Here is a 22,424-nt window from a genome sequence, read left to right on the forward strand (position 1 = left end):
TCTCCTCCTGTCGACTCAGAAAAACCTACAAACAAAAGGAAAAATACAGTGAAGACAGCTCTAAACCCAGAGGACAAAATAAAGGTAATTATTTTTCCATAGGAGACAGTTTGACATGTTTTTCAGCTTCTTAAATCTGAATATTTCATAGTTTCTCGTCATAATTTCCAGGTTTGACAAACACTGATCAACACTTTTCAACATACGTTTTCTGACATTTTATGGACCAAACGACTACTGCATTAATCGTACAAATATTCGACAGATTAATCGATTATTAAAGTAATCGTTCGTTGCAGCTCTAGTAAGAAATTTTATGTATTCACAAACACAGTGCGTACTACAGTGTAAGACAATAAATCACCAATTGTCCAAAATAAGTCCATTACAATCCAACTATTCTAAAGTATCGATGTTAATTTTGTGAAGTTTACGCCTGGAAGTGTGTGTTTACGGCCATGGCGTTGCCTAGCTAAGCTAGCGATAACTCATAAACCAGCTCGTGCTGCGTCATTTATCTGAAAGAGAATCATAGATTTACATGAATGTGTTAAAATATTGTTTTAAAACGTTAAATATTACATTATTTATTCATTTATAACGGTGAAAAAGAAAGCTCGACTTCTCTCACCTTGAGTCTCCCTGTCACTCCGCTGTCCCTGGCTAACGTGACTGACTGAGCAGTGACGCGTGCAACGATTGGCTGAGAAGCACCGCCCATCAGCCAATGAGAAGCCGTGATACTTGTGCTCATGTCTCAGTGACAAGAGCGCGCGTGAAGTTCGCCGGAACTGGCAAAACTACACAAGAGTTGCCCTTCAAAATAATGGACGTGGCTACACGAAAGGGGATTTTTTTTTGGTGGAATTTTATTTTTGTTTTTGTGAAGTTCATGAAAACAAAGAAAGCTGTAAGAGGAATGGTTAAGAGAAACAAGTCCAACAGTTCGCGTAAAAAAAGACCAATTAAGTAATTAGATCTCGATAACATACTGAAACTAAATATAATCACAAATAACATTTAGATAATTGGAATTAAAACAAACCTATATATATGATTAAATGTTGAATTTAATGCTATCGTGAGAAATATAATTTGAAAGTTTACATAAAAACGTTTATTTAAAGATAAAACTTAACAATTTCAAAGCGACTATATATTTTTGTTGTATTTTTAAGACTTGACCGGAAACGCTGATCGCGTGTCACCGCGCTAACTTACCCCACCGTAAGTCATGTCTGTGTAAATACTAAAAGTTGAATAGAAGAAAAGGTAAGTGGAGCAAAAAAGCGCGTTGTCGCTTCACTTTAAATGACTTTAGCTCACGTTTTTCGTACATTTGTTTGGTGCCACGCGCTCATTAAGTCAACGCAGATGCGGAGTGTGCGTGTTTCGCTTGTTTTTACTCGTGTTGTGTAGCGGATTGTCCCCTCAGAGAGGCGGAGACAAGACACTGAGGACTGTGTTCAAAAATACAAGGTAAATATTGGAGGCTAATAGAAGACTTGTAGCTTACTTTGTGAGTGTCAGCTACGGATAAATATTCAATTTAAACTTGTCTGAGTTGGGGTTTTTTTGGCCACATAATAGCAATTTAAATCACGTGGACAGAGAAATGTCTCACTTTTGCTCTTTTGTTGTGATGCTAGCTAGAATATTAGTCTGGCCAATGATATCTTTTCATTTAGACCAATGTTTCTCAAAGTGTGGGCCGCCGCCCACTGTTGTGCATTGGTGGTATTGCAGGTGGACACGAGGACAAGTCGGAACTCTGAATTTTTCGTAATTCCAATTCATAAACTCGGAAACTTGCCACCGTATAAACACTGCTTCTTTTACCGTGAATAGCATCTTCTCAGCGTATTTGTTTCACAGTAAATCAGTTGTACACATAGTACTGTTTACATTTTAGCCATAGTCGTGTTACTGCGCCATTTTTGTGTGGGGTTCTACGGTGTCCCACGTAGAGTCTTGCTATCGACTCAGTATTGCTAACAACGGCTAGACCGATATACGTTTGCAGGTCTGACTTCTTGAGTGGAACACGGTGACGTTTCGGGGGTGGCGTCACTCACCGATGTAAATCAAACGCAGCAGTAAAGATGAATCACTTTTTTCATGAATTGACTTTTTTCCAAGATGAATCCCTTTAACGTATTGGATAGCACTGCAAAATATACATAAAAAAATGAATCAGCTAAAATATTAATTTTCAGTTGTCATAAATTGACTGCGATCATCAAAATATGGAGTTGTTTTTTTTTCATATTGTCTCTAGTATTGAATAAAAATGTTTGTTTACTCCATTGTTGTACAGTTATGGGAAGTTTTGCCACATTTTCTCAGAGGAAACGTCAAACTGCTGAAGGTTGATGAGATCACATTTAGACCAGAGTGCAGAGTTACTGTGTCGCTGTGTTTGAGTAGAGCAGAGTAAAGCGCAGGAGGAGGAGGTGAAGGAGGAGGAATATCTGGTTACAAACACTGAGCGTGTGACCTCTTTATCTGGACGTGTGCTCTTTAACCCACAAACCAAAGCTCACACATGTTATAATTGTTGTTTTTATTAGTATTATTATTAGGGATGGGAATCAGTATTGGTTAGTATTGGTCAAATATCAGACAGATATGTAAAATCCATTATGATCCGAATGTTGTGTATATGCACAGAAAAATCAGCAAAAGCCCTTTAGCTGCGTCATGTTTATTTCAACAGTGGTATTTTACACAGTTGGAGAATTGTGTCTTTGAAATGACCCCTTCAACTTCGTAATAGTTCATAAATGTTTCAGTCCACTATGTGGTGCCAAGTGCTCTCACTCACTAGAGCTGTATATCGATACAGTACAAATGATTTCACAAGTATTCCAGTTTATCGTAGTATCTAATAATATAGTGTTGGTAAACCCCTGGTAAACTGGTAAAGGTTTTTAAATTGATTTTAGCGTCATTAATTATCAAAATAATCTCATATCCTTTGAATATTTCTGGTTTCTTTGCTCCATAAAACAAAGAAATCATTCAAACTGAATCGTTTTAGGTCTGTGGAGTAACCCTCGTGAGAGAGAGAGAAAAGTTATGTTGGTACGATAGACGTCCTCATACGACTTTGTTCATTTACGAAGTGTGCCAGTCACCTATGGTATTAGATTTGTGTCAATATTTTCAAACAACACTTTTAAAGAAGCAAATAAAATATCGATTTAATCATTCAAAAATATTGTATTTTATTCTTCGAAAAGAACAAATCATGGAGCACAAAGAACAAGTATATTTTCAAACAATAAATATTTTTGAATGATTAAACAGATATTTTATTTGCTTCGTGAAATCTAATACCATAATCGCCAAGATGGATGCCAAAACCAACATGGCCGACTTCCTGTTTGGTCAAAAATTCTCAAAGAATTCAGGGATGCACGTTAGAGTCAGGGCAACAAACTCGTTTTCCAGAGTTTTTATTCACGTTAACCCCCACAAAAATGACAGAATAATAATAATCTGAAGAAAAACAACAGGCCGAACAAAGTGCTGTTGTTTAATTGTAGTTTGGACATTGTTGTCAGGCATAAAAAGAACATAATTTAGACTTACTTAATGTTAATGCATTTTTATTTTTCATTTTTGTTTTGAAACAGAACATGGAGGACGACGGTGAAGAGGAGGAGTGCAGTTTTTACCCGGTACGTTCTTCCTCGACAACATTCCCTCCACCAAAAAAAAGAAAAAAAAGAATCTCCACGTCTTTTGTTGAAGGTTATTATGACAACACGAGTGTTGACACAACTGTGTGAATAACACGACACACGCCGTGAACGTGTGGAGGATGAAGTGTTGCTTCTGTTGACACTGTAAAAAAAAAACGTGCAAAAAACAGCCCAGTGAGATATCGATGTAGATATTATTTGTTTACTTATTGGAAAATAATCACCACTTTTTTCAGTCATGCAAAGCTTCATTTTCTGTGTGTCGTGAGCAGATTTATGGGCATCTTGTTTGCAGTTACGTGCGAGTTAATGATATTTGTTGAGTGTAAATATTTAACTGATTCATTGTTTAGATTTCTGACGCACTATTACGTCAATGTGATATTTTAAAATGGTTATTTAGCTGTAATCTTAGTTATTTCTGTTTCTTTCAAATATCTTTCAGCGCCTATGGGGTGACAGTGGTTCAGTGGGGTAGTAGAGCAAGTCATCTTTCACCTGGAAGGTTGAGGGTTCAATTCCCAGCTGTCTTAATTTTTAAAAGTAATGTGTCCCTGAGCAAGACATGTAACCTCACGTTGCTCCTGAGCGTGTTTATGTGTAAGAAAAAAAGATGATTCATACTTCCAAAAAAAACAACTGTGTTCTAGTTTTACCTAAATAAAATCACATAATAGAAAATATTTATATATTTTTTGTAAATCTGTTTTAAAGTCTAACACAAACCTGAATAATCAGAATCCTTTTCAAAGTCTGACATTTATAGGTTTATAATTCATAAAGAGAGAGCGCCTCCTGTTGGCTGTTCTGCAAAACAGCTGCACGAAAATGTTCCTTAATTTGGAAAATAATCTATACCAAGAATATTATCAACTGACAACTGAAAGAAAAGTAATAACTGAGTCCGGTAAAAAGTGTGGGGGCCCAAAATTGAGCCTTGGTGAACGCCACAGCTTTTAAACACTAACTAAACCTCCTCGTCTGAAGCTAAGTCCGCTCAACGCCTGATTTTGAAAATTAACACGACTATAGATATGTTCACATGTTCACTGTTTCACACCTTCAGGGTTGAGTTACACTTTAAACTTTTCTGATCTGATTTTCAGTCATTGTCATTGTTTTTCTTCTTTGTGACGTTTCAGAACTTTGGTCCGTTCGGCAGTGAGATCAAGGCCAGGATGCAGCAGCTGGTGGAAGAAAGGACTGAAGTTAATATGGTAACTAAAGATTAACGTTAATTCTGTTCCCTGTTAGTCGTTCGGACCGTAAAATGGCAGAAAAGCCTGAATATTGTGAGTATTTTCTGGTTTCTTTTGCTCCATATAACAAAGAAATCTAATTTAAACAAGGTCTTTTTCAGGTTTGGGAAACATTTCTCAACATTTTCTTGCATTTTATGGATCAAATAAAGAATAAATTAATTGATTGTTAAAATAAGAACCTGTTTGTAATTTATTAAAAACTCATTAAATGATCATCAGAACACTTTAATGATCAGATAAACAGAAAAGTGAGAATGTGTGTGACTGTTTGTTTTCCAGTGGACGGCTCTGCTGATCGTGTCTGTGACGGTGACGTCGTTCGTCGGAGTCGTCGTGTTTTTTCTTTACAGAAGCTACAAAGTGTCAAGTCAGTGTCCTTAACACCACACACACAACAACAACAACAACACACACACAACACACACGTCCTCGTACACGGTGTGTAGAAGTTTTGTTGTTATTCAAACAAGCGATTGACATTTGAACCGTAATTACGTGCTCAAAATGCATGCCGCCATCTTATAAGCGCCTTTTTAAGTACATGTAGTACTCCTTAGAATCCAACAGAGGGCACATTGTGCTTTAGTATTATTATTCAAACAAATAACCACATTATAAAGTAATTTGAACTTTATTTGTGGGGAAAACGTGACTGCCTTGTTAGGAACTGTTGTTCCTATTTTATATCATCGTCATTTTCTGCCTGCTTTTTTGTTTTGGTCGCCATCTTTTGTCGTCTGATGTCAAAGATGTTTTTATTCTCTGGGATTTATCTTGGATTGGTGTGTTTCAGAGGAGAAAGTCCCTCATTATCGCTTCAGAAAGAGAGACAAGGTGATGTTTTATGGACGAAAGATCATGAGAAAGGTCAGTGTCTGCTGTTGCTGCAACATGGATGTATTTTTTCCTAAATAATGATATTAAAGCGATAATTCAAGTGTGATTACATGAGATAATGACACATTAGACCAGTGGTTCTCAAACCTTTTCTGTTGGGCCCCCATTTGGAGGAAGACATTTCCTGGGGGCCCCGCAACTCTCACGAAATTGTAACAATGTGTCAAGTATAACATTTATTGAATCAATATTAGAAGAAACGTTTCACTTTTATTTCAATAATCTGTTGTGCAAATAACATTTTTGCTTTAGCGATACAAATAACCTCAATACTGCTTAGCGAGAAAGCAATTTTCAAATTAAAATATGAAATGTGCATTTATAACCATAATAGTGTCATTTTTAAAACAATAAATACATTTGTATAACAAAGAATACTTTACTAATATCAATAATTTGCTGTGCAAATAACATTTTTATTGTTTTAGCAATACAAATGCTGTTCCCTTCCAATGTTTTGAGACACAACACATAGACAGGTCTTTGGTGGCATTTTCTTGTCTTGGGTTTTGGTCGTTGTGAATCATCGTTCCGTTCGGCTGACGTTGGCTTGTTGTTAGTTTCCGAAACATTGCTAAACTTTAGTTTGAAGTTTGAAAAAGGCTGCATTAGACACATTTAGCTCCCCCAAAGAGAGGCACAATCTATAAAATCTCCTGTTTAAGTCTATGACATCTAAAGAATATGGTAGCTGGAAACTGACATCAGTAAAACCGCTCACTCTCCCACACCAGAGTCCATTGAGAAAATCAGGCATAGATTTTACATTTCTGTGTTTTTGCTGTTTCAGGTTCAGACGTTGTCGTCACCTCCTCCCTCCAACTTCAACGCGTCCTCTCGGCAGAGAGCGAGGAAGAGAACCAAAGTCTTGTCGATAGCTCGCAAGTAACAGACGTTTCCCAGTATTTTTAAAAGATGTTTTTGACGTTTGTCAGTGTCAGCAATGGTGTGTTTGTGTCAGGATCCTGCGTATACGGCGGGAACCTCCCACCCTGCAGCCCAAAGAGCCTCCTCCCTGTCTGCTGGAGGCAGACCTGACTGAGTTTGACGTGCAGAACTCGCACCTCCCCTCTGAGGTGCTGTACATGTTGAAAAATGTCAGGTAGGTAACAGAAGCCGGTCTTGTTCTTGCTCTTCATGTGACGTAAGAGGTGATGAGGGATCGAGGTTTCTGGCCTGAGGTTCATTATTTTAAGTGAAATCTTGTTGGTCTGTGATTGTAGCAGTAACGAGGAACAGGGCAGGAGGAAGGAGATTAAAACCTTTCGTTCATTGCTGCTGTTTTTGGGTGGATAGAACCTTTAAAACGTGACGTATTTAGACAAAGGGATATTTCTGTGGAATCAACCGTTAAAACTTAGAGAGAGGCTGACTCACAAGTCCCTCCCCCTCCCTAATTCTCCCTCCTCCCTCCAAACACCTGTTTCTAACTGTCCAAACCCGTGAAAAACAGAGAAAGCAGTGTGTTTTAAAGTTGTTATATTTCCAGAACGGTTGATGATAGCGATTATATTTATGGTGTGTGAGCGTCAGGAGGCTTTCAGCAACTCCCACATTTAAATTTGTAAAAAAAAACGGCTGTGAATTGACAGAGAAATTACAGTTTTTAAATCACCCTCGTCTTCATTTTTTAAAAAAACCTCCAGCTGAGTTTTAACATGGGAGTCAATGGGAGGTTTGAGCAGAACTCTCTGCGCTTTTAGGTGATTTTAAGAAAAACTGCAAGTCATATGAGAATGAAAACAACACACAGGGTTAGACGACAACCAGAGCAACGTGTTCATGTAAAACTGTCTGTGAAGGTTGGAAATTGTGGGCGGAGAAGAGTTTGTTTCAAGGTTTTTTTGATTATTTCCATGGACCTACAGCTAGAGTGTGACACTCTGGCGACGCCCACGCACGCCACACACACTCATTATAAAATCTGAACTGCAATTATATAAAAATGTAATTTGTATCAAAACTTTGACTGAGGTGAGAAAAGTCTTAAGTCTTGTGACCTGTTTAAAGTTCCAACCACGTCTCTACGTTAAAGTATGACGACACTGTGACGCTCCAAAGTGGGCTTGGTTCTGATGATTTGTTTCGACCGTTTCCCATTCATGTGTATGTGGAAATGACTGTGAATTCTCGGGTGGAGTGAAAGCCCTTCTCGCAGCGGATCGTAAACCTTTTTTTTCCTTCCCAGAGTGCTCGGACACTTCGAGAAGCCACTCTTCCTGGAGCTGTGTCGTCACATGGTGCTGATTCAGCTGCACCAGGGGGAGGCGCTCTTCCGACCGGGGGACACCGACGACAGCATTTATGTGGTGCAAGATGGACGCCTGGAGCTGTGCATCCACGAGAGTGTGAGAGGCTGAAACGCGCGTGTACTCGTCGACGATCGGACAGACGTGTGCGTGGTCTGATTGTTGTTGTTGTGTTTCCACAGGACGGTACGGAGGCCGTGGTGAAGGAGGTTTTAACAGGAGACAGCGTCCACAGTCTGCTCAGCATCATGGACATCATCACTGTACGTCCTGATGTTTGTCTCTTCCCACTTTGCTTGTTTACGGGATAGTTGTGGAAGTGTGTGGGGTTGATAAATGATGTCTATAATGTGGCTTTTCCACTTAACAAAAGACTCAGGTAATGAAATCTACTCCTCCTGAACTCTCCTTTTGCTCCTATTCTGCCATTTTCTGGCTGGAAAGTGAAGTTTGTAAGTTTGCTCACTCTCCCACACCAAACCCCATAGAGAAAATCAGCGATTTAACCTCAGTGACACAAAGTGACCACACGAGGCAGCAGTAGACCAGCAGCTCCTGTGTCCTCGCGAGCTAAAACCGCTGATTTTCTCTATGGACTTTGGTGCAGAGTGAGAGGTTTAGAAGACAGATCTGACCCGTTTGGGACAGTTTTGTCCTTGTGTGATATGTTGCATCTGAAAGTGAGACGTCTCATTCAGAATTTAAATAAATATGTATTAGATTTAGCCAGCGCACTAGATTTTTTTTAAAGAAGACTGAAAACTTATCTTTCCGCCCTGTGTTTTATTTGCATTTTGTAGTTTATTTTAAAGTTAAAAGAGGGTTTTTAACCTCTGGACTCTAGAGCCTTTTCCTATTTTATTCCACCCTGTGTTGCATGTTACTGTTTTATTATAAGTTAAAACAGGATTTTTCCTTTTCCTATTGTTGTATTTGCATCTTTTGCACTTTGCAATCCTTGTACGAAAGTGAAGTTTATTATATTATTATTATTGTTATTATTGGACACTGTATAATCTGTATTTCAGGGTTATCCCGCGCCTTATAAGACGGTGTCGGCCAGAGCTGCCGTCGCCTCCACCGTCCTGCGTCTTCCAGCTGCTGCGTTCCAGTCGGTCTTTGACAAATATCCTGAAACTCTGGTTCGAGTCATTCAGGTAAAAATGTCCACTCTTTGTGAATGTGAATAATTCCTGATGCCCTCACTTTTTTTCTCTGTGACCTCTGTTTCTGTGTTTTCTGTGCAGATAATCATGGTGCGTCTCCAGAGAGTGACCTTCCTCGCCTTACACAACTACCTCGGTCTGACCACTGAGCTCTTTAACACGGTGCGTTCTGTGTTTTTTATCGTCATAAAGATACAGATTTTTATTGCAGAAAAGATGTGACTTTTGATGAAAGAAAATAGCTTAGAAATCTCGATAAGTATTCTGTTCGACTTTGCCGGTGTTTTCTCCAACGTGCATTCTTTGTGCAAAGACACATTTTCAAGATATTTTTTGCTCGCAATAAGCAAAAAAATCTGCCATTTCTTGAAACAAGACATTATATTTAAGCCTTACAAGATAAGAGTGATCTTGAAATTAGCTGGGAAAACTCATTTTTATTCATCGTGTGTGTGTGCGTGTGTGTGTGTGTGTGTGTGTGTGTGTGTGTGTGTGTGTGTGTTGCAGGAGAGTCAGGCGATCTCTCTGGTGTCAGTGGCTCATGTTCTGGGAGACACTCACACACACAGAGGAATCCGCAGGCAGCCGTCGCACTCTGACGACCAGAGCTCTGAGAGTGCAGGTGAGGATGGATGGACTGATGATTTGCCTAATGGCAGTAACTGAAAAGAGTCCATTTCCACTGTCACAGGTTTTACAGTCATGATTTAATTTAATTCTGACTTTTCTTTTTCTTTTCTGTCTTAGAAAAATCCAGCTCCTCTGAAACGTCCTCGTCAAAATTCAGGAAGTCTCGTTCTCTCTCGCTGCCTGTTACAGGTACTGATGTCTATGAACAACACACATAAAGTTTATTTTACACACCGTCCATCGATCGTAAGACTTTTCTTTTTTAATTGAAGCCAAATGATTTGTGTCATAGCAGAACTTGACTGTGGGTTTGTAACCCACATAAATATCCTTCATTTAAAAAGATAGAGCAGGTTTTATCTGAAATGATAATAAGTGTATTTTAAGATCACATCATTTCATGAGTCCAGAGAAATGACCTCAACCACTGCTCCTTTAATTAAGCACAGATATTGAGGTCATTCGTCCTCCCTGATCATCCCTGAGTGTTGCTACGATACTAAAACCCTCGTTTTTCTTGTGTCTGTGTCTCATGCAGGTGACACGTCAGTCACCGCCCTCAGCAGATCATGTGACCGCGATGAAGCTGCCAAAGATGACGCGGCTCCTCACAGTCCTGTGAAGGTCAGGCCAGGATACGACGTTTCTGTGTTACACTCTTAACAACAAATCTGCTTTTATAACTCTTCTCCGTCTTATTTAAAGTGTAACTTAACCTCCTGAACGACCTTTCTCTTCAGGTATGAACCAGTGTTTTTGAGTATGGAGCAAATAAACCAGAAAATATTCACATTTAAGAGGCCGAGAAATCAGTTACCATTATATTTGACAATTCGTTAGTTTACCTCATGTACGTAGGGTGCAAATCGCCAAAATTGACGCCAAGATTCCAAAATGGCAAACTTCCTGTTGAGTTGAGGCCATGGTTCCGGTCGACTTTTTTGTTCGTCGTGGTCTATTACATCTTCCCACCAAGTTTCGGGAACTTCGGTGGAACTCTATTTTGCCTTTGTTTTCACCCTCGGGGGCGCTATAGAGCCCCTGAGAAACAACGCACGGGTCTGGAAACTATGCCGATATCGCATTTACGCCACATCTGACCTCCATGCCAAGTTTGAGGAGTTTTTACGCACGTTAACCCGCTCAAAAATGACCGCAAAGCCACGGAGAGAATAATAATCTGAAGGATTAACGATCAGGCTCCTCTGTTCCTCTCAACAGTCCATTCTGAAGAAGAGCGTCACCGTGCAGCAAACGCCGTCCGCCGTGTACCAGTACAGCGACGCCGGACCAGGAAACAAAGTCAGCGCCATTTTCCACGCTGCTAAGAAGGATCTGCTGCAGGTCATTCAGTTACAGGTGGATCACACGCTTTGACACGCTTCACTGAACCCACAGCAGATTCATGCGTCACGTATGAATCATACACTGTTCTGCCCACGCGAGGATGTTTGGTTGATGAGTCGTTAAAATGTCAGGAAAGAAAACTTCACCCTCGTTCCACCTCTGAATTCAGGTGTTAAGAGATAAATGAACCCTGAAGAACAGCCACGTTCACGGGCTTTGCTCCTGCAGTGGAGCAGAGAAGGATTTAATGTAACGTAATGTAACTTTTTTAATCCAAAAACATTTTTTTGTGGTGAGAAAAATTCAGAAGAGACTTTTCAGTTCAATTTTGACGACCTGATTGATTACAGTCCACAAAACCATACATACAGTGCTCACCTGTCATAAAAACTCTTTTAGAAATCTTTCAAGAAACATGTTTAAAAGCTAAAAATGTTATTGTGGTTGATTCATTTTTTCCGGCTCACTGGACTTGTTCTGTGAGAAGTCAGAAATGAATCAAACGTAACATTCAACCAACATTTTGAAACTACTTTAATCGTTCAAATTTGGCAAAAAGTGGCGAGTAACATGTTTTTTTTTTATCCCTTTTACAGGAACTTTAATTTATTTTTCAGTTAAATTCAGACAATTTCATTTGTCCTGATTTGATTACAGCAGATTCCCCAGCAGTCCAGGTCTATAGCAGCATAAGAGCTGGTCCAGGTTTCCCTGAACCAGCTCTAACTATGAGCTTTGTCAAAGAGGAAAGTAAATAAATAAGTCTAATTTGACATCTTAATCAAGAAATAATAATAATGTGCTTTACTGAAGCCTGACCTTTGTCGTATTTAGGATTTAAGGATGATATTCTGTGATATATGACGCAGTCATTTTGTCCCTTGTTGTAATTGTGTTGTTTTTAATCCTCTGTGCATTTGTGTGTGTGTGTGTTGCGTGTCGTCAGGATCACACGCTGCTGGAGGGGAGGGTGAATCTCCGTCAGGTCAAAGCTGGTTCTGTCGTGGCTCATCAGGGAGACCAGGTCAGGACCAGTGGACTGAGCCCACACCCGGGTCTCACACTCACTTCCACACTGATATCGAACGTGAGATGAAACAAACAAACAAAACGTGTGGAAACGACTTCATAACCATATTTTACTGGTTGTATCTTTGTGGCGCCTGGTGATCGTCAGGACGTGAGCGTGGAGTTCGTCATCTCGGGTCTGCTTCACGTCTACCAGCGCATGATCGACCGCGAGGAGGAGACGCTGCTGTTCGTCGCCCACCCGGGGGAGATGGTGGGTCACCTGGCCGTGCTGACGGGCGAGCCCCTCATCTTCACCGTGCGAGCTCACAGAGACTGCACCTTCCTGTCCATCTCCAAGGCTCACTTCTACGAGTAACGGCGACCTCTCGCACACACACACACACACACACACACAGAAAACTCTTCTTCCTTTTTTAAAAATCATCCTAAATGTTTACGTTTATTTCCTGTGTCCTGTTATTTTCCTGTTCTGCAGGATCATGCGTGAGGAGCCCAGGGTTGTGTTGAACGTCGCTCACACGGTGGTGAGGAGGGTTTCACCGTTTGTGAGACAGATTGACTTTGCTCTGGACTGGATGGCCGTGGAGGCCGGGCGAGCCGTCTACAGGTGTGGTGATTATTATTGTTATTATTGTTATTATTATTGTTATTGTTATTAGGGCCGGAGCCACGCATGTCATATATATATTTGATTGTCTCATTGTTTTCAGACAAGGAGACAAGTCGGACAGCACCTTCATCGTCCTCAGCGGCCGACTGCGTTCTGTCATTGCAAAGGATGATGGGAAGAAGGAGCTGGCCGGAGAGTACGGTCGTGGGGATTTAATAGGCGTGGTGAGTGTGGTGTAAGGGATTTATTTTTCCTTTTGTTGGGATATAGAAATGATTTTGTTTCTTTGTTGTTATTGTTATGTCATCATTTATCCACAAAACCTTGTAATTGTGACAAAACAAAATTAGGCAATAGGTTTTAACATCGTTATAACAAGTTTAAAACAAAACAAACGTCTATTTTAGCTTTAAAAACACTGAAAACAAAGAAAAGTACATGAAACTACAGCACAATAAAGAGCCTAAAGTGATTTAATACTGCAGTAAAACATATTTTTATCATCATTACACTGTGCAATCAGTTTTAAGATCATAATGACAAGTTTAATACCAAAAAATGTCCATTTAAGCTGTAAAAACACTAAAAAAATATATGGAAATATAACATAATAAAGTGTTTTTTAAAGTAATTTAATGCTGCAGTTTTTTACCATGACACATTTTTAACATCATAACGACATTAAGACATTATTAAGTGTCATTTTCAGCTTTAAAAACACTGAAAATGAAATGAAATGTAAACAAAAAGTTTGTGGAAATGCTTTGATTAAACACCTGTTGCGTGCTCTGGCCAGGTGGAGGCGCTGACTCACATGAACCGAGCCACCACGGTCCACGCTGTCAGAGACTCGGAGCTGGCCAAGTTACCTGAAGGAGCTCTGAACTCCATCAAGAGGAGGTATCCTCAGGTGGTCACCAGGCTGATTCACCTGCTGGGACAGAAGATCCTGGGCAACATGCAGCAGGTCAACGGACCTCTGGCCGGTACTGAACACACACTTTATCTGCGTTATAAACATTCTTTTACGAGCTGACGTGTTGTACAAAAAGAAAAAGAAATGTAGTTAAAATCTCCATCGTCTTAAAGCTATGATATTCTGAGGAAATGTTGCTTTATTTCACTGTTTGACAGTCTTTTGTAAACCCACACCAAAGTCCATAGAGAAAATGACACAGGAGCTGCTGGTCTACTGCTGCCTCGTGTGGTCACTTGAACTAAGGTTTTAAAACACCAGAGTCACAACATAACGCATTTGAACTTAGTGATGTAGTCAGCAGTGGATCAACAGCTGCTGTGTGCTGTGATGTAAAATCGCTGATTTTCTCCATGGACTTTGGTGCAGGGAAAGAACCGTTTATTAAACCCGACGAGCGAGCATCACTGTCCCCTTTGAATCTGAATATTTAACCACTAAAACAAACACTTGTTGTTCTGCAGCTCGTAGTCTGGCTATCAACACTCCCACCAGTAAATGGGATGCTGGTAATCCAGCCTCTAATCTGTCCACTGTGGCCATCCTGCCTGTGTCTGAGGAGGTTCCCCTCACTTCCTTCACTCTGGAGCTGCAGCATGCACTCAGTGGCATTGGTACACACACACACACACACACACACACACACACACGGTTGTATAGAGTTTCAACATGCATGTGTGTAAGGTACCACACGTGTTTACTTGATCTCATATTGCATTCCAGTAGTTGCGATTTCCCGCCAGGATTTCACCCTCATTTATATCTTTTCCTTTTTTTATTCCTTGTGTTGTACAAGTTAAAACCAGAACCAGAACCAAAATACTTAAATAATCCACATTGGAAATTGGGTTTAGTTACAGCTAAAGAAAAATTCTCAATTCTCAAACTCTGAGATTAGAGTCAGAAATTGGAGAAAAAAGTCAGAACTCTGAGATTAGAGTCAGAAATATGAGATTAGAGTCAGACCTTTGAGATTAGAGTCAGACCTCTGAGATTAGGGTCGGAACTCTGAGAGTCAGAACTCTGAGATTAGAGTCAGAACTCTGAGATTAGAGTCAGACCTCTGAGATTAGGGTCAGAACTGAGATTAAAAACAAGGCCTATTTTACTTTCTTGATAATAATTTGTGTGAAAAGTCTTTGCTTCTTTTAATTATTTAAAAATCAAATAATACTAATACCAATTAATGAATTATCAAAAGAGTTTAGTTATTGATTAATTGTTGCAGACGTTATATATTATATAATATATTGTTATATAACCCATCAAAACTGGACTTTTTAAAAATGGAGTAAAAGTCAAATTGAACGCAGATTACAATGATGTGGATTAAATAAAGAGCTGCACTTCACAGTGAACTGATTTCCTGTTCTCTGAAGGTCCCACTCAGCTCCTGACCAGTGACATCATCAAACAGCGACTCGGCTCTGCTGCTCTGGACAGGTAGACCTTTTTATGTAAATGAGTAATTTTGCTGCGTCATGTTTGAAACGAGGAGACTCAGACGTACACACACACACACACACGTATACATCATTAGAAGTTAAAATTAAGGTCATAGAACGACGAGATTGACGGACAATAACCCCCTCAATCCCCGTAGTGTCCACGAGTACCGTCTGTCCAGTTGGCTCGGGCAGCAGGAAGACATCCATCGCATCGTCCTGTACCAGTCGGACTCTGGACTCACTCCCTGGACGCAGCGCTGCATCCGCCAGGCCGACTGCATCATCATCGTGGGTCTGGGTGAACAGGAGCCCACTGTGGGGGAGGTCAGCGTGGATTCAGCTGCTCATTTCTCACGAGTGGTGGTGATGATGATGATGATGATGATGAGGTTGAAGCTTCTTCTTCTTCTTCCCGTGCAGTTGGAGCGGATGTTGGAGAGCAGCGCAGTGCGGGCGCAGAAGCAGCTGGTGCTGCTGCACAGAGAGGACGGACCTCCGCCCAAAGGCACCGCCGAGTGGCTGAACATGCGCAGCTGGATCTGCAGACACCACCACCTGTCGTGTCCTCGCAGAGTCTTCTCCAGGAGGAGTTTGCCCAAGCTGGTGTGAATGAAACCTGGACCTGAGCAGGATCTAGATCTTTGGATCTAGTTTTTGAAAAATCGATTTAACATCTGCTCTGTGTGTGTGTGTGTGTGTGTGTGTGTGTTTTCCAGCGAGAGTTGTACCAGCGCGTGTTTGAGAAATGTCCCGATCGTCACTCCGACTTCTCCCGCTTGGCCAGGATTCTGACGGGAAACAGCATCGCCCTCGTACTGGGAGGAGGAGGAGCCAGGTACTGAGGGTTCTTTTTTTTTTTTACGTGTATTCGTATATCTCTATGATAAAGGTTGAAAGTGAAAGAAGACCATGATTCTGGTTGTGAAATGTAAACATTGACATAAAGTTCAGGACTTGTTAATGAACTGAGATTTCTGCAGGGAAATGAGGAAAAAACAGGGAATTCTTTGAGGAAATGTACATTCAATATTCCCTAACCAAGTGTGGCTGGTTTATACGACAAAATTGGCCAAATTTTGAATTCTGAAAACTAGTTTGTAAAACGTGTAGACTGTAATGATCCTTAAAAGGAAGAAAAACTCAAATGTTTACTTGAAGTGAGTCTTCCTTTACTTTATTAAGCTGAATTTAATCATTTATATCTTCGAATTTCTTGCATTTCTTGAATTTCACAGTGAGAAATCAAAACTCAGACGAAATAATGAAAAAATAGATGAAATCACATCATTTCTCTCTAGAATCTCACCTTACAAAAGCTGATTATTCATATTCAGTGACATATACGTGTGCATATAACTGATAAACAGTCCATAATATGTACCTACGTTCTGATTCACTTGTGTTTCTCTTCTCACTGCTCTGTCTTGTTCTGGAGCTCTGACAAAGGTAGGGACTGTAGCGACACCTGCTGGACATAAATGTGTGTAACAGTAAATAAGAGTAGGTGTGAAGGGTTAGTGTGTGACAGTGTTATCGCTGTACTGGAGTAGAAAAGTCAAACTGTGGACTTAAAACACACCAGACGTCGTGCGTGACGCGTTCTGATGGATCTGCTCTCAGAGGTTGTTCTCAGGTGGGAATCCTGCGAGCGCTGAACGAGGCGGGGATCCCCATCGACCTGGTGGGAGGGACGTCCATCGGCTCGTTCATGGGAGCGCTGTACGCCGACGAGAAGAGCTACAGCCGCACCAGGGTGCGAGCTCGCGAGTGGGCCATGGTACGTCCACAGCTGTGGTGTTTGGGTTTTTAAATAACCACAAATAACGTCTGAAAATGTAAAAATCGTACATATCAGGAAGGATTTTTAAAGATGAACTCATAATCCGTGATTAAAATAAAACATGAGCAGTATATAGGGATGATTCAAATATGAAATATAATATTGTAAAGCACTCACTCTCCCACACCAAAGCTCATAGAGAAAATCAGTTGTTGATCCACTGCTGCCTCATCACTAATTTCAAATGTCTTATTTGGTCATTTCTGTGTTTGAAATCCTTTTGTCACATTTAACAAAGTGACTCAAAGGTACTAAGTGAGGCAGCAGTAGACCAGCAGCTCCTGTGTCCCGCGAGCTAAAAACACTTTGGTGTGGGAGAGTGAGTTCTTTACAAACTTTATTTTCCTGGGAACAAGCTTTTAAACTGTGAGATTATGCAGTGAACACAATCTCAAGATATTTCTTAAGGTTCTTAAGCTTCATCCTTTTAACCTTCCTTCTGTCCTCAGGACATGACCTCATACTTTAAGAAGATCCTGGATCTGACCTACCCTGTTACGTCCATGTTTTCTGGAGCTTCCTTCAACTCTGGCATCAAGTCCGTCTTCAAGGACAAACAGATAGAGGTCAGGTGAAACCGCTGATATTTATTCATGGAAATAACAGAAGAACTGAAGCGAAGCAATAAGATCAGCAAGTTCTGAAAACCACTTAACTTGACTGTTTTCTCCCTTAATCCTGACAGGACCTGTGGCTGCCGTACTTCAACATCACGACAGATATCACCGCCTCCTCCATGAGAGTTCACACTGACGGTCGGTGTCACTGTTCATTTAAAACCATCACTGCAAAAAAAGCCTCTAAAAAATAAGAAAATAAAACCAAACTGACTTGTTTCAAGCAAAATGTTCTGTTCAAAAAAATGGCACAAGAAAAAAATGAAATGATGTATCTTCAGCCTTAATAAGTAAATAAGTCCAAAAATTGGTGTGATTAGATAAATACACTGAATTCAAGTCAAATATACTAGTACATATTTTACAAAAATTGCTCCAATTTTTTGTCTAAAAGGGAAAATAATCTTAATTAGCAGGATTTTTTTTTCTCAAAGATATTCTTATTGAGTTTTTACACATTACAAAATCAATCTAGTTTTAAGAAAAATATCTAATTATGTCTTTTACGATGTCACAGTGTACCTAAAATTTGAATTACCAGTAACAAATAATAAATTCTAAGGTATAAGTTCTTAAATTCGACAAAAGGAAGACTCATTTTAAGTAACGTATGAGAAAAAAGAAAAAAGACCACTTTTGTTGAGTTTTTGGCCTGATTTTCTTTATTTTCAGGAACATTACAGTCTGAGAGTGCGTTACAATCAGATTATTTTTCTTAAAACAAGAAAACTGAATTCAATTTAAGAAGATTAGTCTTATTTCTAAATTAGACTGTTTTTCCAGTGACTCACACACGGTTGTTTCCCGCTGCTCAGGTTCACTGTGGCGATACGTCCGGGCCAGTATGTCTCTGTCGGGATACCTGCCGCCGCTCTGTGACCCTAAAGACGGACATTTACTCATGGACGGCGGCTACATCAACAACCTGCCTGGTGAGGAGCGCTGACTCGTCGTGTAACTGAAGACATAACGAGTGCTGAAGGGTTTTTCTTGTCCTGTCGTTCGTGTCCCAGCCGACGTGGCTCGATCCATGGGAGCCAAGGTTGTGATCGCAATCGATGTCGGAAGCCGCGATGAAACAGACCTGACCAACTACGGCGACTCTCTGAACGGCTGGTGGTTACTATGGAAACGATTCAACCCTCTGGCTGAGAAAGTCAAGGTACAATGACCAACATTCACACAAACTCATACAATTTAGCAAAATGTGTCAGTCAATGTTGGCCACGCCCACTTGGGCACATTCTGAAAAAGAACATGGGGGTTTATCTACTGAAAAGAAAATGGAGGTTTATCTACTAAAGAAGAAAGCGGAGGTCCCGTGTTTCGTGGCGTGCACAGGTTGTGTTTCAGCTCACTGTTGAACGTCCAGGTTCTGAACATGGCAGAGATCCAAACACGCCTGGCTTACGTCTGCTGTGTGCGGCAGCTGGAGAACGTCAAAGACAGCGAGTACTGCGAGTACATCCGACCGCCCATCGACCACTACGCCACGCTGGAGTTTGGCAAGTTTGACGAGATTGCCGTGAGTTTCCCTCCTCCTCTGTAATCCCTCTGTCTTTACCACAAATGCTGGTGTTTTTTTTAAAAAAGTTTAACCTCTGTCTTCACTGCGGCCGCAGGAAGCTGGTTACCAACACGGGAAGACGCTGTTTGACGTGTGGCAGCGCAGCAGAGTGGTGGACAGCATGATGAAGGACCAACATCAGGAGGAGTTCCACAAAACCAAACCTGGACACGTGAGTCAACTCACTGCTGACCTACAACTGTGGTCTGTAATCCCAGTCCAGATTATCTGTGTGTGTATATCATTAAATTATAGAAATCGGAGATTGTCAGCGATTGTTTGTTTGTTTTAGAATAGATTCAAAGATTATTCTGTATTAGATTAGGTTACCTTTAGACAAGACTAGTTTAGATGAGCCTAGTTTAGATTACACTAGGGGACAAGTTTAGATTAAACTAGTTTAGATTAGACTAGGGGACTAGTTTGGATTAGACTAGGGGACTAGTTTGGATTAGACTAGTAGATTATTTTAGATTAGACTAGTTTAGATTAGACTAGTTCTCTTGTAAAAACAACAAAAGTTTAAATCAATAAAGATGAAGGAGAAACAGAAGTCTTTATTGTCATGACACAAACATAATAAAACGATCTGTCTTGCTAAAACGATGTCGAAGGACAGAAGAAGAAGAAGATTGTTGTGTTTTGTGTTTTCAGGTGGTCACCTGTCCTAACGCCTCCTTCACTGACCTGGCAGAGATCGTGTCCAGAATAGAACCTGTGAAAAACGCACTCGTCAATGGTTTGTGTAATATACAGAAAAGTCTGAATATAAAAGTTTTAGATTTGCTGCACACACAGATGTTATTTTGTCCACATTATCTTGTCTCCTCCTCCTCTCTCGTTTGCCTACAGAGGAAATGTCGGATGAATATCAGACGGACTACGACGACGAGGCGGTCGAGAGCGCGATGTCGGACTTTGAGGCGTTTCAGCCCGGCAGTGAACACACGGAGGGAGAGGAGACGACGGCCGACACGGCTGAGACTGTGAGTACAAACACTCTGGTGTTGATTCACTGTTTTTAACCACATGACCTGGTTCTGATGAACACAGACAGACTCAGACAGACAGACAGAACTTTTCAACAACAGCCCTTTCTCTGAGGCTTTGTCGAAAACACGCAAGGCAAAGAAAAGTCACGGTCAAAGCAAAAATTGAAGTCACAATACGATATAATCACGATGATAGAGATACGATATTGTCACGAAATTGAAGATATGATATCATAATATTCAAGATACGATATTATCACGATATTCAAGATATGATATTGTCACGATATTGAAGATATGATATCATAATATTCAAGATATGATATTGTCAAGATATTGAAGATATGATATCATAATATTCAAGATACGATATTATCACGATATTCAAGATACGATATTATCACAATATTTAAGATACGATATTATCACGATATTCAAGATACGATATTATCACGATGATGGAGATACGATATTGTCACGAAATTGAAGATATGATATAATATTCAAGATACCTATATTATTATATTCAAGATACTCAAGATATATTATCACAATATTTAAGATAATTATATTATCACGATATTCAAGATACGATATTATCAATATGATGGAGATAATATTGTCGATATTGAAGATATGATATCATAATATTCAAGATAATTATATTATCACGATATTCAAGATACGATATTATCGATATTCAAGATATACATATTCAAGATACGATATTATCACGATGATGGAGATACGATATTGTCACAATATTGAAGGTATGATATCACGATATTCAAGATACGATATTATCACGATATTGTCATGATATTCAAGATACGCCATCATCATATTCAAGGTGCAATATTATCGCGATATTTAAGTCGCAATACGATTTCATTATATTCAAGTCACGATACGATATTATCACGCTAATATATATATATATTCAAGATACAATATTATCATGATATTCAAGTCACAATACAATATTATCAAAAGATATTATCACGATACGATATTATCCAGATGTTCAAGTCATGATGCGATATTATCATGATACAATATTATCACGATATTCATGTCAGGATGCGATATTGTAGCTGGACTTGACAGACAGACAGACAGACAAACAGTTCCATAATGACCTCATTATGATCTGAATTATGAGGTCAAGGGTCACTGCGACCTTTCAAATTCACCATTTTGCCTCTTTGAACATTAAATTCAATAAATTTGGTAAGCACAATTTGTCGACTGAGTTTGCATCGGAGAGTTAAACTACCATCTTTTTTTGACAGGATGAAGACGTTCACATCAGAGGTTAACCCTCGAGGATTAAATCTCTGACCACTGACTCACACAAACACACACACACACACACTGTGTTCTCCAGTGCAGAATCCTGCAGCAGATCAAACTATGGTTCTCAAACTGTCACGCTCCCTCTGGTGGTACTTGGAGGAATATCCGAAATTCTGTTCTACTGTATAAACCAGGGTGTGTGATCGGACCAGAGTGAGTAGAAAATTAAACTAAAATTAAATACTATTAATGATAATTAGAGTCACCTGATCTCTCGCTGCATCTTTATCTAATGTCACTCTACCAGTGTGTGAAGTTTATGTGAGGAAGAGGAGGATGATGAGAGAATAAATCGGCCTCCTTTATTTACACCACTGTATTTTAACGTTGGTGATCCTGACGTTACTGAGAGAGCGAAGCACTGGAGTCGGGTTACAGAAGTGTGACATTCACCCAAAAATGACAAAAAAAGCAGTGTTTTCTGAATTCACAAGATAATTTTTGATCAAATAATAATTATTTGCGTTCAGTATATATGAATTGACCAGATTATTTTTGTGGAAAAAACACTTTTTTTCTGAATTAACTACATAATTTTACTGAAATTTTTTTTGCCCTTTTTCTTTAACTACATGAATTTACTTTTTAAAAAATTGCCCATTTTTCTTCGACAAAAAAATCTGTTTATATTTTTAATTTTGTATTCATGAAGTTATTTTTCATGTGGAGAATAAAGCGGTAGAAGATCAGTAAACTAATTTTTCTCAATAATGAAGGATAAAGATTTT

General features: G+C 39.7%; 1 protein-coding gene across 4 annotated transcripts; it reads left to right on the forward strand.

Moving 5' to 3' along the window:
- The first annotated feature begins 24 nt into the window (after nt 1–24).
- Nucleotides 25–22,292, forward strand: pnpla7b (patatin-like phospholipase domain containing 7b). 4 transcript variants are annotated; one of them, XM_044026706.1, is made up of 35 exons: nt 25–84; nt 3,639–3,683; nt 4,850–4,924; nt 5,249–5,336; nt 5,763–5,836; nt 6,657–6,751; nt 6,828–6,968; nt 8,055–8,214; nt 8,298–8,378; nt 9,144–9,272; nt 9,363–9,443; nt 9,789–9,903; nt 10,029–10,100; nt 10,450–10,535; nt 11,133–11,270; nt 12,205–12,282; nt 12,436–12,641; nt 12,766–12,897; nt 13,001–13,124; nt 13,697–13,886; nt 14,341–14,490; nt 15,256–15,319; nt 15,480–15,648; nt 15,745–15,927; nt 16,041–16,159; nt 16,945–17,101; nt 17,614–17,730; nt 17,850–17,919; nt 18,597–18,713; nt 18,795–18,943; nt 19,154–19,306; nt 19,404–19,520; nt 20,003–20,087; nt 20,201–20,334; nt 21,633–22,292. In XM_044026706.1, exons 2-35 carry the CDS (start codon nt 3,642–3,644, stop codon nt 21,657–21,659), a joined length of 3,918 nt encoding a protein of 1,305 aa, XP_043882641.1. In that variant the 5' UTR covers nt 25–84; nt 3,639–3,641; the 3' UTR covers nt 21,660–22,292. The 4 variants fall into 4 exon arrangements, 3 of the variants coding, with proteins under 3 accessions (XP_043882641.1, XP_043882640.1, XP_043882639.1); XM_044026705.1 differs by lacking the exon at nt 25–84 and adding an exon at nt 1,209–1,272; XR_006360465.1 differs by lacking the exon at nt 25–84 and adding an exon at nt 1,214–1,479 and having other exon boundaries at nt 19,123–19,306.
- The last annotated feature ends 132 nt before the right edge of the window (nt 22,293–22,424 follow it).

This window comes from Solea senegalensis, linkage group LG5 (assembly GCF_019176455.1).
Source record: "Solea senegalensis isolate Sse05_10M linkage group LG5, IFAPA_SoseM_1, whole genome shotgun sequence".
Taxonomy (NCBI): domain Eukaryota; kingdom Metazoa; phylum Chordata; class Actinopteri; order Pleuronectiformes; family Soleidae; genus Solea; species Solea senegalensis.

Bases quoted from the DNA above. Each gene is read 5' to 3' on its own strand.
- pnpla7b (XM_044026706.1), top strand. From the start codon at position 3,642: ATGGAGGACGACGGTGAAGAGGAGGAGTGCAGTTTTTACCCG. The intron at 19,307-19,403 runs GTGAGTTTCCCT...CTGCGGCCGCAG, and splicing joins GCAAGTTTGACGAGATTGCC to GAAGCTGGTTACCAACACGG. The intron at 20,088-20,200 runs GTTTGTGTAATA...GTTTGCCTACAG, and splicing joins GAAAAACGCACTCGTCAATG to AGGAAATGTCGGATGAATAT.